The sequence below is a fragment of the Astatotilapia calliptera genome, chromosome 16, assembly GCF_900246225.1.
Source record: "Astatotilapia calliptera chromosome 16, fAstCal1.2, whole genome shotgun sequence".
Lineage (NCBI taxonomy): Eukaryota > Metazoa > Chordata > Actinopteri > Cichliformes > Cichlidae > Astatotilapia > Astatotilapia calliptera.
Window position 1 is genome coordinate 19620956 of NC_039317.1, and position 13472 is coordinate 19634427.

At 39.8% G+C, this 13472-nt stretch overlaps 2 protein-coding genes across 4 annotated transcripts; one reads left to right on the forward strand and one right to left on the reverse strand.

The window, feature by feature from the left end:
* Positions 1-167: 167 nt before the first annotated feature.
* LOC113007663 (Golgi reassembly-stacking protein 2) lies at positions 168-7456 on the reverse strand. 2 transcript variants are annotated; one of them, XM_026144437.1, is made up of 10 exons: positions 7181-7456; positions 5599-5679; positions 5321-5524; positions 5135-5221; positions 4912-5042; positions 3705-3837; positions 3472-3601; positions 3187-3270; positions 2935-3048; positions 168-900 (listed from the first exon to the last, which is right to left on the reverse strand). In XM_026144437.1, exons 1-10 carry the CDS (start codon positions 7439-7441, stop codon positions 692-694), a joined length of 1434 nt encoding a protein of 477 aa, XP_026000222.1. In that variant the 5' UTR covers positions 7442-7456; the 3' UTR covers positions 168-691. The 2 variants fall into 2 exon arrangements, with proteins under 2 accessions (XP_026000222.1, XP_026000221.1); XM_026144436.1 differs by having other exon boundaries at positions 4912-5045; positions 7181-7421.
* A 2326-nt stretch (positions 7457-9782) lies between these two features.
* LOC113008005 (uncharacterized) lies at positions 9783-12674 on the forward strand. Of its 2 annotated transcripts, none has more exons than XM_026145104.1 (2): positions 9783-10627; positions 12258-12674. In XM_026145104.1, the coding sequence occupies exons 1-2, from the start codon at positions 9864-9866 to the stop codon at positions 12400-12402; spliced, it is 909 nt and encodes a 302-aa protein (XP_026000889.1). In that variant the 5' UTR covers positions 9783-9863; the 3' UTR covers positions 12403-12674. The 2 variants fall into 2 exon arrangements, with proteins under 2 accessions (XP_026000889.1, XP_026000890.1); XM_026145105.1 differs by lacking the exon at positions 12258-12674 and adding an exon at positions 10728-11444 and having other exon boundaries at positions 9787-10627.
* Positions 12675-13472: the final 798 nt, after the last annotated feature.

Sequence of the window (13472 nt, forward strand, 5' to 3'; positions counted from 1 at the left end):
TAAAAAGATAATTTAGTGCTTATTCACTGTAAATTTTCAGGTGTGCTCTACCTACCATTATGTCTGTGATTATACTGACACCCTCTGGTTATGTTTAGTATTACATAGTATTACATTACATACTAGGATGCAGGTAAGATTCACAACAGATGAGAAAAACCAGAGGCTAACATTGAGAAAATACATCAGTTTAATCAAGGTAACAATATTTCACTTTACAAATAATTTCATACAATACAAGAAAACAATGTCTGCAATCCTGCAGCCAGCAAGCCTTGTTTTCTAATGGAAGATCCCCAGTAGTATAAGTTATAGTTGAGCCCTCCCGTTAAGTAGTGTAATCCTTGAAGATGCGAAGATGCTGATTTGCACAATTTGAATAACCCATGTTCCATATTTTAAAAAGAATTTAAATGTCCTCTATTACAGAACAACTTAAACTCCAAAATGCTCTCAAAGTTCCTTTAACTGCCTTCAGACGCAGGGCTTTTCTTCTGACACACCATTTCCAGGACAAACTGGATGCCCTGCATTTAATACCAGTTCCATTCTTGCAGCCGAGCTCGCACAACAATCCTGATGGTCTGTTTGCACGTGGAATTTGTCAGCCGAGTGCTGGGGTGAATGGTCAGATTACACTGTGTAAAGACTCTACAGAGAGCATGCCAACATCTTCAATTTTTGCTTTCTGTTAAGATGAGTCTGCAGACATTGTAATATTTATTGATCCAGAGGTGGTCACTGATGGGGAGTTGGGGGTTTTGGCATGAAAACTGTTCATTAGCATAGTGGAAGCAGGCGAAGTACTGGCAAAGACTGGGGGTGAAACAAAGTTGGATAGGGGAGGAGTTGCACTGGGGGCAGCACCCGGCAGGTAAATTGCTGAAAGAGGTGGAAGACCTGCAGAAGATGACACAAAACCCTTCAGTTAGCAAAATTGTAATTTTACTTTAACAACATTAGCTCTTGGACACTACACTTCTACTTTTCCTGCCTGGAGACGACACTCAGTATTAAAGAAAAGGCTCAGACGGTGTTTGCTTCCATTTCAACCAATCCTGGAAAGATGCCTTTGTAAAGCACTTTCACTGAGGTGTGAGTCAGAATCCAGTTTCTGTGCAACAATGCATTTGAATATTAAAGGTAAGTTACTCTTCCACAACTTTAGTTTAAATATAAACACTAAGCAAATTTCACATGATTTAAAATGATCGACTTAGTAATTGGTTTAACCCTTTCACCCTTGGACGCCTACCAGGGGTAACCCTTTTCTGAACCAAACACTTTCGGTCATTTCAGGTTTGCTTCCAAAAACGAAATTTCTTTGTGTGCATCAAAAGTTAGTGAGGGTGATTTCTGCCTTGGTTGTCAAACCACATCTTAATGGATATATACTGTGGTGTCAACTCATCATTAAGGATACAGGGTGGTTATCAGATGTCATCTTTATGATAAGGGGATTGATTCTCAGTAAATCTTGAGAATAACTTTGAGTTCGGTATCTTGTCCAAGGATACTATGGCTTACAGATCGAGCCACCAACCTTCAGATTAGTTGATGATCTGCTACACTGATCTGCAGCTATCCCTTTATAAGGTAAAAGAGTTAAAGGTCCTTTAGACTGCAGTTGCAAACATGTGGATGGGAGGAAAAGTAAAGGAAATGTTTGACCCTTCCAGTTATGGATTCTAGTATGCCACGGGGGACAATTAAAAAGATTGATCACGATGGTAGTAGACTCTTCTATGATGACATTATCCATCTACATGGCTCAAGGGGTCAATAACATGCTTATGGAAATGATAACAATGAGAATTGTATCCTCACATTTCAAACTAATTGGACACCTCGGGGAGATTTTTAATTGACTTTAGTTCCCTCTATCATGAGTCCCAAATGAGGGAATATCTTTTGGAAGAATAGTATTCTAAAGACTAAACATTCAATGCAAAGACTAGTTGAAGCTTTTCTAGGAGGATGTCTTATACCCACACTATACTCAGTTTTACTTTTGTCATCTGTCAAGTCTCAAGAACATTTTGGCTAGTTCGAAACAGTTTACACAGGGGTCAGAGGTGAAGCTGGTTGTCTGCCAATCAGATGTTTGGTGGCTCGATCCCTGGCTCTTTCAATCCACTTGTCAGTTTATCCTTGGGCAAGATACTGAATCCAGACTTGACCCTGATGCTGTGTTTGAATGTTATAACCACGTAGACATAGATAACCCACATTTAATAACCAATTAATCAGAGGATCCAGTAAAATGACATAATACACTAGTCAACATGACACATCTGAAGTATGTGTCAAAGCCTAGAGGAAAAATATGAATGGACACAAACAATGGAGGCAAAAATAGAAATGTTTACAGAACTGTAAAAGAAGAAAACCTGTTTTTCTTTTTTTAAATACTTTTTTCCTCTTCCAACCGTTAGAATTTACCAGGTTGAACTGTTGGATACATCTTTGCACAATGTCTCTGTCACTTAACTGTGTTATGAAAAGATCATGTCAAGACTAGAAATGGGAGAAGGAGTGATGTTAATAAGTCAAACCTGTTCCAGAATTTTCAAGGACACTTAAAAGTCAGTCAATCTAAATCCTATAGCCAAGTTTCACTAAATCGCTGCTATCTCAATATTAAAAATAAACCCTTAAACATTTGTTTCTATAAACAAATGTTGGGAACACCAAAAACAGCGAGCCTGCCATCACACTTTTAAAAGCTAAAATGTTACTAAGCTGGGCGTGTTCCATCAAAGTCACTCAGTAGTAATAAACTGTATTTAGCTGGACTATTCTCAGCTGCCTGTGGTCGTTACACTGTACGTCTTTACAATACATTTCTAATTTGCATTGGATAGTAAGAAAGCAAAATATCAGCGTTAGCCTTTACATCCGAACCCAAGCATGCTTGACAGAACACATTTATACCTGCGGGCTGTATTCCAACTCCCGGTGGCAATGCATGACTCACATCTGGCAATGAGACATTTAGGTTTGGTAGATTAGGAAAAGGTGAAAGACCTCCAGGTAGGGGCATTACGCCTATGCAACAAAAAGAAAAGGGAGAAAAAATAGACAGGTGTAGCAGACTCGCATCATGGATCATAAAGTATGAATTTTACAGACTGTACTTGGCACAAAAACTGGGGAGCTATGAACACCCAATGTAATTTAACCAACCTGGTAGCGTTGGAGCAGGACTGACAGACAGTGGAACAGTTTGTGAGAGGGGTACTTGGTTGTGCAGCGGGACAGCAGGAACTCCTGAAATTATATAATCATATGTTTTATTACATGAGAAAGCGACAACAAGGAGGAGATATTATAGGTTTCTAAATGCCTTTAACTCTTGTTGTTCTGTTATTCCACTTAGGTTTCATTTGAACTACTAATTAATTTCCGTGAGATTTCATCCTCAGATCAGCTCAAATTGTAAATGCTAAAGAGTCAGAGAGGACAGTGTACCTGTATGACTGCTCAGGACCGATGTTGGGTTTGAGCTGACGGACAAGCTAGCGAGACCTTGCTCCAATCCCGTCGAAGCAGAAGACGACACAGCAATTGGAACAGTTGGAACGACGGCAGAGAGGTGGACCTGGTAACCAACAGTGTTTTGTACATTTTAACAAAAGCTGGAAGCCAGACAGCATCAAAATGAGATTTACTTCTGGATGCAGTTATTAAAGATGCCAACTTACCTCTGTGAAGCCATCTTTTGGTGAAGGAGGTGGTTCGTAATGAGTCTGTACTGGTAAACTGATCTTCTTACCCTCAGCAAATGGCAGGGTAGGTATCCTGTGCAGGTAACCGTAGCCAATCCCACAGCCTAGACTGCATGGCAGAAATAGAGCAATACTGTGAAGGGGCAGCATCAGAAACATTGTAAAAGAAAAACCTGACACTCAAATTACAGTAGAACTTTTTCAACAATCAAACCCACTGAAACTCAAGATACACCTAAACGTAGGGGTATCATTTTTCTTGGTGGAATGATTCATAACTTTCTACATGTGTAGCAGAAGTATACTCCATCACTTTCTTAGTACTGGGTTGAACGCACTTCTGCCTTTATAATTGCCTTAAATCTTCATGGCACAGATTCAAAAAAAGCACTGAAAACATTCCTCAGACACTCTGCTCCATATTAACATGATAGCACCAAACAGTTGCTGTAGATTTGCTGCATAACCATGATGAGAATCTCCCGTTCCACCACTTTGGATTGAGCTCTGAAACTCTGGAGGTCATTTAAGTGCGGGGAACTCATTGTCATGTTCAAGAAACCAGTTTAAGATGATGTGAGCTTTGTTACGTGTCACAGAGGATGGGTAGACTTACAGGGATGGATATGGTCAACAACGACAGGCCATAGCATTAACGGAAAAAAAAAAAGGTTCGTTGGTACTTAAAGTGTGCCAAACGGCAGGATGAATCCATGCTTTTGTGTTGTTTACACCAAGTTTTGACCCTATCATCTGAATGTTGCAGCAGAACTGACTTAATAATGGGAATCTTTTTCAAATCCTATAGTGTCTAATGTCTAAAGAGTTTGTGTTCTTAGCTTATTTGAGTTATTGATGCCTTGCTATCAGCTTGAAGCAGGCTGACCATTCTCCTCTGACCTCTGACATCAACAGAAGTTTCAGAAATACTCATTAGCCCATCTGGCACCAACAACCACACTAACAAAGGCAGCATATGGCTTTGCATTCAGCACTTATATATCAAACACAGTTTTTAAATCCAGAAATGAAAATAAAAACATAGCCTAGAACAAATTCTGCACTTAAATAAACTAGCAGGATTGACTGTAAACTCCTCTCTTACGTAATATCAAGAAAGCTCACAGATTTTAACCAGCAACAGAAACTGTGTGGATCATTTTTTTTTTAGTGACTGTCATACCTGCCTTCTCCACCCCAGTCAGAGTTTGGGGTGATGACCACCTCGCGGCAGTTGTCTGCGTCTGTGTTGTAAACGTAGAGCTTTAGCTCCTTCCCTTCATGTGTTTCAATGAGGGAAAACAGATCTTCGCTCTGCTTAAAAACCACAAAAATACACATCAGGTTAACTTGTTCCTGGTTTAATTCCTGCATTAAAAAATAAAAATAAAATCTTAAGCAGGCACCTCAGTCATGGCGGTGTCCACTCCTATAATGTAGTCTGCATGCGGCCTCAAACCTGCCAGGGATGCAGGAGAATTCGGCTCCACTTCCTGGACTCAAAAACATGCAGCTATCAACACATGAGATCACAGAAATAAATAAGAACACCCCCCCAAAAAAAGCAGCCTCAGACAGAACCTAACACTCACCAAGACATGCCAAACATTTTCATTGGCTCCCTCGAAGCTGCAGAAGCGAATGCTGACTCCCAGAAGCCCCTGGCCGCCCCACATGTTGCTGGGCGTGACCGTCGTCTCCCGCACTGCCAGCGTCTTGCTGCTATACAACAACATCTTGACGGGCTTCTCCACGTTCATCTTCAGCAGCTCTTTCAGGGTGTCATTGTCCCTGTTCTGTAAAGAAACCAGTATATCCAAATGATTCCTAGGAATATCTGTGACTAACACTGACCTAACCGGAAACTCACCAGCCGAGTGTCGCAGATTGAGATGATAAAATCAAAGAATGGCTCCAGTCCCGCACGGCGACCGGGAGAATTCTCTTGCACCTACAGATTAGAAGGCGGTCAGAAGGTTTTCAAGTAAAGCAGGTTAATGCCAGTCTTTTAAATATCTGCACACAGGTCCTTGTCACAAAGGACGAGCAGCATTCAATGAAAACCTGTACATCTCTGTTTTGGCAAACACTCCTGTGTAGTTTAACATTCCTCTCACTGGTTTAAGACTAGTGTGTCAAGTGAGGTTTCCAAGAAGACTCATTAGTCTCCTTCTTGGAAACTAGCCTTAACTGGTTATTTTACTCCTTCTCACGTACAAAGTCTTGAATCTTCAGGGCATATTGTCTTTTAAGGACCTCATATTACCATAATAACCTAACAGAGCACTTCACTCTCAGATGGCTGGGTTACTTCTGATACCAAAAGTTTCCAAAGTAGAATAGGAGGCCAAGCCTTCAGGTATCAGGCCGCTCTCTTTCTTTTCACGGTTTGGATTTAAGAGACAGGCATCCTCTCTACATTTAACATTAGCTTCAAACTGGCCTTTTTTTGATAAAACCACTAAAACCATCCCTTTGCTATGCCGCTATAGGTTCAGGGCTGGTGTGGGACTGCCTGTGATGCACTCTTTCTTATCTCCACTCCCCAGGTGTTTATTTTCCTTCCTCCCTTTCTTAGTATCCTTCCCACCATCATCTAGGTACGCCTAGAGCTGATCACCTGTTTGTTGGGGCAAGTGTTTTTATGAGTTGTTGTTGTCTTATTGCAACTTCGTGTCCCTGAATTGTATTTAAAGTATCTTTTTAAGAATTTTTAAAGGCTTTTCTAAAACAAACTGAGCTAATGACCCACTGTGAATGAATTATGTTCAAAGTGATCCTTTTTTCTTAATGATCCTTGATCAGTGGGTCTGATTGGACACAGATCTTTGAAGCACAAAATGCAAACATTTAGCATTTTACTTTTAGTGTGGCCCATTTTCCCTGCGTGTAATCTGGTGATGAAACTCTTTAAAAGCTTGGACTGACTGGTGGAGTATAACGTTTTCAAATGAAAACAGTCACACACACCCATTTCCATAAATCACGTATAGCAGCCACACCGGTTATTCTGGCATCATCCAGTCTGCTGGGGAGTGAGGGGACATCTGCTGATTGTCTCACAAACTGCACGTCTGAATGACAATTAACCGTGTCCAGTTTCTAATATGGATATATATCATTTAAACAGTGTAGACCGAGAGGCTATTAGCAAGCTCACACATCAGCGGTTGGTGCTAGAGAGTGGGCGTAGCAGGAGCTTCCATTCAAAGGCGGGGACAGCTAGCCGTTTACAATAAAGACAACGAGCTATGTGAAGAGATTTCTGGGTGTGTCTGAGTCCTCCTCGGGGTCTGTGTCAAACACAAGTCTCTACTAGCATCAGCATTTAGCCAGTAGTAGAGGTCGCTTCCTCTAAAGGAAAAATAACACTTCTATCCTATCGTTAGCTGCTCCTCCGCGGGCTAACAGGAGGTCACAGTCCGTACGTCCACATTAAAATGTTCTCTTACCCTGAGGACGTGGTATCCCTCTTTGCCTCCACCTGGTATCTCGACGCTCGGAGAGCCTCCCATGCTTCCCCGAGTGCGACAGTCAGGGTGGGACTGACACCTGTGCTGGTTAGTTAGGTGATTAGTTAGCAGGCGGCTCGGATCATGCCGCGTTTCCTGTGGCTTTGGTTTCCCAGGACTTCCGCTCATGAGGATGATGATGATAGTGAAGAGGAGGAGGAGCGGGAGGTGCATCCCTCTGTGGTAGCAGGGTTTCATCATCTGTGTCTTTTGAGGTCTGATTATTTGTAAAGTAATAAGATTATGGGCGGAGAGGCTTTAAATCTGGGTGCTTCAGGGCAGGGGGACCTAATGAGGACGATATTTTGGTGTAATTTCAAATAAGATGTTTCCTGCCTGTGAGCTTTTGCAAAATATGTTTGTTGGCCTTCATTATTTTAGCATAATATTAAATATTCTTAAATAACCGGGTTTATTAAGGGCGCAAAACCCAGGGGCAAGTAGTCTGAATCCATGGTGGTTATAAAATATAAATCATGACATATGCGATGCATTGTGGGGAAGCAGGTTAAGCACATGAAGGGGGAAAAGTCTCCCAGCAGATATATACTTTTAACTTAATCTAGCCACTTTCTTGTGAGGCAAGTCAAACAAGAGAAGCCCAGGTCATGTCTCAACATGAGCAGTGTGACTGGTAACACCTCCATGAGCCAGCTGGTTGTGAAAACAAGGGATTCTGCTCTGTGTGCACAGTTGAAAGTCGGAAACAGCCTCTTCCACCTCCAGATCACGTAGTCTACCTCACCAGCAGGACTTGACTCATGACTAAAAATGTCCTCTTTCTCACTGACATTTTCAGATTAGGAAACCAGACAGTGTGGAGAACAGGAAAGACTGAAATAAGACAGGACGTCACACCCAGTTTCAAGCTTGTCACGTGCCGTGTGTTTGCTTAATTGTTTTTAGTGATAGTTTCATTTAGTTGAAATCATTTGAATCTCTTGGGTTGTCAGTTTCAAATCATGTCTGGTGTCGTTGTTTGCACTTGTTGTTTGCTGTTCTTAAATAAAGTGACTTATGATATTTAAGGTTTGTGGCCTTTCAAAGTTTGTCTGGGGATGTTTTATTCATGCTGAGATTCACCAAATTAAGCGTGAGGTCACATTTTGACAATCGTAATTTAAAAAAATGTGCTGTAGTCCAGTTAAGGCTTCTTTTGCAAATGACCAACCCATGCACCATGAAGATAGAGGGATTTAGTTTGCAGTGCTGTTTGACTAATGCTGAGGATTTTTAATTGTGGATAATTTGTATTTCAATTACATATTATATACATTTTGTGGCTTAAAATTACAAAAATTGGAGAATTGCTGCATTACTGCTGCATTACTGCCTTCTGCAAACACAGTATCAGTTGTCATGCTTTGCCAAAGAGCACGGTGCTACAGTTTAAGATCCTGTCCTGTCACCTTCTGTAACATCAACTTGACTGAGAAATGTCTGTAGAATTCTTAGTTTATTCACATCATGGCTGATTTCATTTCAGTATAGCTCTGCCAGAGCAGATAGGAGAGACCAAAGATGAAAAAAACTATCTCTATGATCAAACTGTGATGGGAGAGATCATCAGCTCTATAAAGAGCATGAGCTCACCGAGTAGATTAATGCATATAAATTTGAATATCTCTGTAGTGCAGCAGCTCTTATCAAATAATTTGAAATAAACTTGCTCGGCGCTGTTATTCCCCTCATCAGTCATCAGTTATCCTGTCAGTCTCCAGATCCACAAGAGCTCACCCTGATCGTGTGTCTATGCAGGCTGTAAGCTGGATTGTGATGTAAGACAGGAAGTCAGGCTTTACTCTAATAAATTCTGAGAATAATGTTTTATTCTTTATACTGAAATAATAAAAATACAAATAAGGATTGCAATTTAATTCTGATTTTACAGTTTATTTCATGTAAAAAAAAATTAGGAAACAGTGAAAATGGAAAAGAAATTCAGTTTTCTTAATTATGAAAATACTGAAATGTGTATAACAAGTTTTTAAAAAAATCACACGTTTCCAAGGAAACAACAGAAAAGTTTAACACATACGCAAATGCAAATATTACTAATGTTCCCAGTAGGTTCTGCTATGCTTTATGTTTAGGACTAAAAGGCAAGCTATGGGATGTAGCAGTAATTGTCGTAAGCTGTCAACATTCACATGTATATTTTTTTAATGATACAAAAACTTCTTAAAATCCTGCTCAGTCTTTGCATTTTAGGGATGGTAAGCATTCAACCTGCTAAACATCAGCATGTCATATTAGAAAGCATTCAGCTCCAAGCAGACTATAAGAACCGCATCACAGAGCTGCAAGAGCAACATTCCTGCATTAGTAATTAAACCAAACAATAAGATGCTCAGTAAGAATTCTGTTTGCTGATGTAAAAGATGGAAAACATTTTTAGTTATGCATTTTTTTCTCTTAGACAATCAGTATTTTTTCTGTTGTTAGATGACTGTGACTTTAAACTTATAAGGTATTAGTTAAACCCCGCCCCCAAACCTTTGAAGGTTCAACTTCAAAGAAAAGTGGATGACGTCACAGTGGCTGCAGCCGAACGTGGGCGGGGCTTAAACCTATATAAAGGAGCCGTCCAGACTCCCAAGCATTTGGTTTACAAAGAGCACACATGCCTAGTCCAACTCCAACCAGCCAACAATTTATTTCCTCTTCTACATTTCAGAGTCAGAGAAATAGTAATACAAACTTAAACATGACAACTCCACACAGTAACACCTCAGTGGAAACATGGAAGTCCTTAAGTGACCACTTTTTTGGTACAATTGTACCACAGTGGCAATCTCTGCAGTTCAACCCAGAGTACTGCAACACTGAGCTGCCTTCCACTTTGCTGAAAGACATGTTGAAACTTTGTTCCATGTTAGAGGACGCAATGGACACAACCGTGGAGAAGGGAGATCCAGTGTCCACGCAGACTGATGAGGCCTGTCTTCACTCAGTGGACACAGAGTCCCCTGAGAAAACAAAAGAAACAGGAGCAAAGGACAGCATCCTGAAAGAAATTTCTGTAGATGACCACGGTGATAATGAAGAAACAGAAACTCCAGGACTGGAGGACTCTTCAGACTCAAAAAACCTCAAGCTGCATTTGACTGCAGAGGAGAGCAGTCTTGATAAAACATCCACAGCTGACAGTGAAATATCACTGCATCGTGCACCAACGCCACCTAACATATATCTAAATGTTTTTATTGGTTTTAGTGATTCATCTGAGGAAGAAGCGTCTGTGTCGTCCCAGATGTTTCTTCCTCAAACCCTCACCGCAGCCACAGTGGAACCGAAGAAGAGCTTTTTGAAGAAAAACTACTCAAAAGACTTGGACAACATAGAAGCTTCCCCCCTGGAAAAGCCTGTGAAGAAAACACTACATAGGTCAGTCCATAAGTCTGATTCAGATTTTGGTTCTTATGATGTCACTCTGGCATCTGATTATCTGTCTGAAGAAAAGATTTGTGTTTATAAAGTTATTCAGTTGGTAGTTTCAGAGGCCGCAGGCAAAGCCTCGTCTAAATACAAGGACTTCACACGGTGCCACAACTCCGACTCTATCAGCGATCGCCTGCTTGAAAAAATCTGGCCTCAGATTGACGAGAGGGATTTGGATCTATCTCAAAAAAGGCTGACCAATATCAACAAGGACATTTTCACCAATCTTTGCAAAGCACATAACTGCAAGGAGAAGTATTTGATTTTATGTCTGAGGGAACAGCTTGACGATATTACTGTCCCAACATTTACAAAACACCTGTTGGCCTTACCAAAAAGAGTACTCACTATATATAAAAACCGAGAAGAGTACGTAAAAGTTGTTGAAAGCTTCACTAAAGATTTGGTTCTGCACGCTATAAGCAACGCAAATGAGGCAAGGAAATTGCCTCCAGGGGCAGATAAAGCCATCATGAACAGGTTTACCCACAGGATTTGGGCTAAAATTTTGTCCCAAAAGCTTAAAATGTCCTTAGAGAACACTGAAGAAGTCAGTGTGAAAGTGTACAATGAACTCCGGCAAAAGTGGAAAAATCCAAACACTGTCCTGGAGTTAATGTTTAATGGCCAAGACAATATTGAAAACGTGATTGTCAAAAGTTTCAAAAGAAATGCCCCATTGAAGAGACCTAATTTCTTCTCTAGGGTTTTCTCACGAACACGTTAAAGTTTACCTGACACCTGCATCTAAAAAGCTGCGTTTTCAAAAAATACCTGGGTACATGTGGACGTAGCCTAGATGCATTACATTTTTATTATAATTCTTCATTGTTAATGTTAAAACCAGACTACTTTAAAATAATTGTCTCATGAACCACCTGGTTGATAATAATTTCACCACATTACATTATAGCATTTTTCTGTCCTTTATTCCGTCTTCCTTCTCTCACCCCAACCGGTCGCAGCAGATGGCCGCCCCTCCCTGAGCCTGGTTCTGCTGGAGGTTTCTTCCTGTTAAAAGGGAGTTTTTCCTTCCCACTGTCGCCAAAGTGCTTGCTCACAGGGGGTCATATGATTGTTGGGTTCTGTACTATTGTAGGGTCTACCTTACAATAGAAAGCGCCTTGAGGCAACTGTTGTTGTGATTAGGCGCTATATAAATAAAATTGAATTGAATTCAAATAAAAATGAATTTAAAAAAAAGTTTTAAAAGTGTACTTAGTTTTATTTGCTGTCAATTTGCCTAGAATGGAATATCAGATTAGAACGGCCTCTAAAATATAATATTTAATTTATTAAATAAATCAAATGATTTACAGAAAATAAAATTCAAAAACACTTTCATTTTCACTGTATCTGTATGGCTATAGAGGAGCTGTTATTATTTTGCCTGTTTGTCAGTGCTGGTACGAACCCCGTTGGTGCTGTGTTGATCCTTTTGCAGAGGTTTGAAGTTTCTTTCGATAAATCTGAGTCAGTTTGGGTCGATGCTCAGTGTATTTTTCCACAACAATCTTGGTGACGAGGATGAGATTTCTTGAGTGATTTTTGTTCTCTACTTTCATTTTGATTCCAGGAAACCTGCAGGTAGACTCAATGAGTCTGAAAGAGCGCTTATGTCTGAGCAAAGTATGGAGAAGGCGAGTGCGTGGCAACTGAGATCAGACAGAGTCACCGCTGAAATCTCAATTATTAAAGAATCCAGAGTGGAGAGCAGCTGAGACCAACTTGAATTTCAGATTTTATTGAGGGTTTTTAAGGGGCAAGTATGATTAAGAACTGTAAAGTTACCCGGCGTTTGGTAAGGGTGTCAGCCATTCAGAGAAGTTCTGTAAACCGACAAGCACCTGATCAAACTACAAGGGTGCGCCTTGAGAGGTTCAAAGGTTTATTTTTATTCTTTTCATTGTTGGTTGTGGACATCTTAACTGTATAAACAACACACTGATTATACAGTTAAGATGTCCTTTTGTAATAATTACAGTTGGACCAAAATCAGCTCACAAAATGCTATAAGAAAGAAATGTTTTGATAAAATATAAAGTGTGGTAAGTGAGAGTAAAATAATGAAATATATAAGAAAGTCAAATGTGTAAAATTATAAAATAATATTGCAAAACCTAGTATGAACCATAACTAAGGTTAAATTACTATGATGTCCGCCCCAAATTTGTCAACAGATGCTGGGATCACCAAAAATAGTGCCAGGAGCTTCATACAGATGTGGTGAGAAGTTTAGAGGCTCTTATAATGATTATGAATATTATATTGTAGTTTGGGGCTTTTAATGATTTCTCTAACTTTACAGTATACATTTTAATGACTTTAAAAAGGAAGAATTGGGTGCAGAAGTTTGAATTTATTCACACAGGGTAAAAAGTATACATACAAGCTCAAGTATACCCATATGGAAAAGAAATAGAAAAAACTTATAAAAGACTTGCATAAGATGTGGCCTACTTCATATAGTGAATCATATAAGGCTTATGCGATTCACTCATGAAGGTGGCCACTTTCTCATTACTTTCATATATTGTTTTAGTAAGTATCCAAAATATACAAGTTTCATGTATATAATTTTTCAAGGGATCTTATATCTGTTTTCACTCTTGTATGCTTTTCATACAAGTTTCACACAAGACCGATACAGACTTTATAAGATTTATGTATATATCGTTTCCATATGGGTATGCATGCACCCCACCTTAAGCTATATTAAGATAACAATGAATTAATATCAGTAGATAGGAATACAAACTTCAGTCTAAGTAAAAACAAACCCCAACAACTT

Coding starts and splice junctions, on each gene's coding strand:
- LOC113007663 (XM_026144437.1), bottom strand. CDS start 7,441: ATGATGAAACCCTGCTACCACAGAGGGATGCACCTCCCGCTCCTCCTC. Junction 5,043..5,134: donor TGGACACCGCCATGACTGAG/GTGCCTGCTTAA, acceptor GTTTTTAAGCAG/AGCGAAGATCTGTTTTCCCT. Junction 3,271..3,471: donor GGTCCTGAGCAGTCATACAG/GTACACTGTCCT, acceptor ATATAATTTCAG/GAGTTCCTGCTGTCCCGCTG.
- LOC113008005 (XM_026145104.1), top strand. CDS start 9,864: ATGCCTAGTCCAACTCCAACCAGCCAACAATTTATTTCCTCTTCTACA. Junction 10,628..12,257: donor GTGAAGAAAACACTACATAG/GTCAGTCCATAA, acceptor TTTTGATTCCAG/GAAACCTGCAGGTAGACTCA.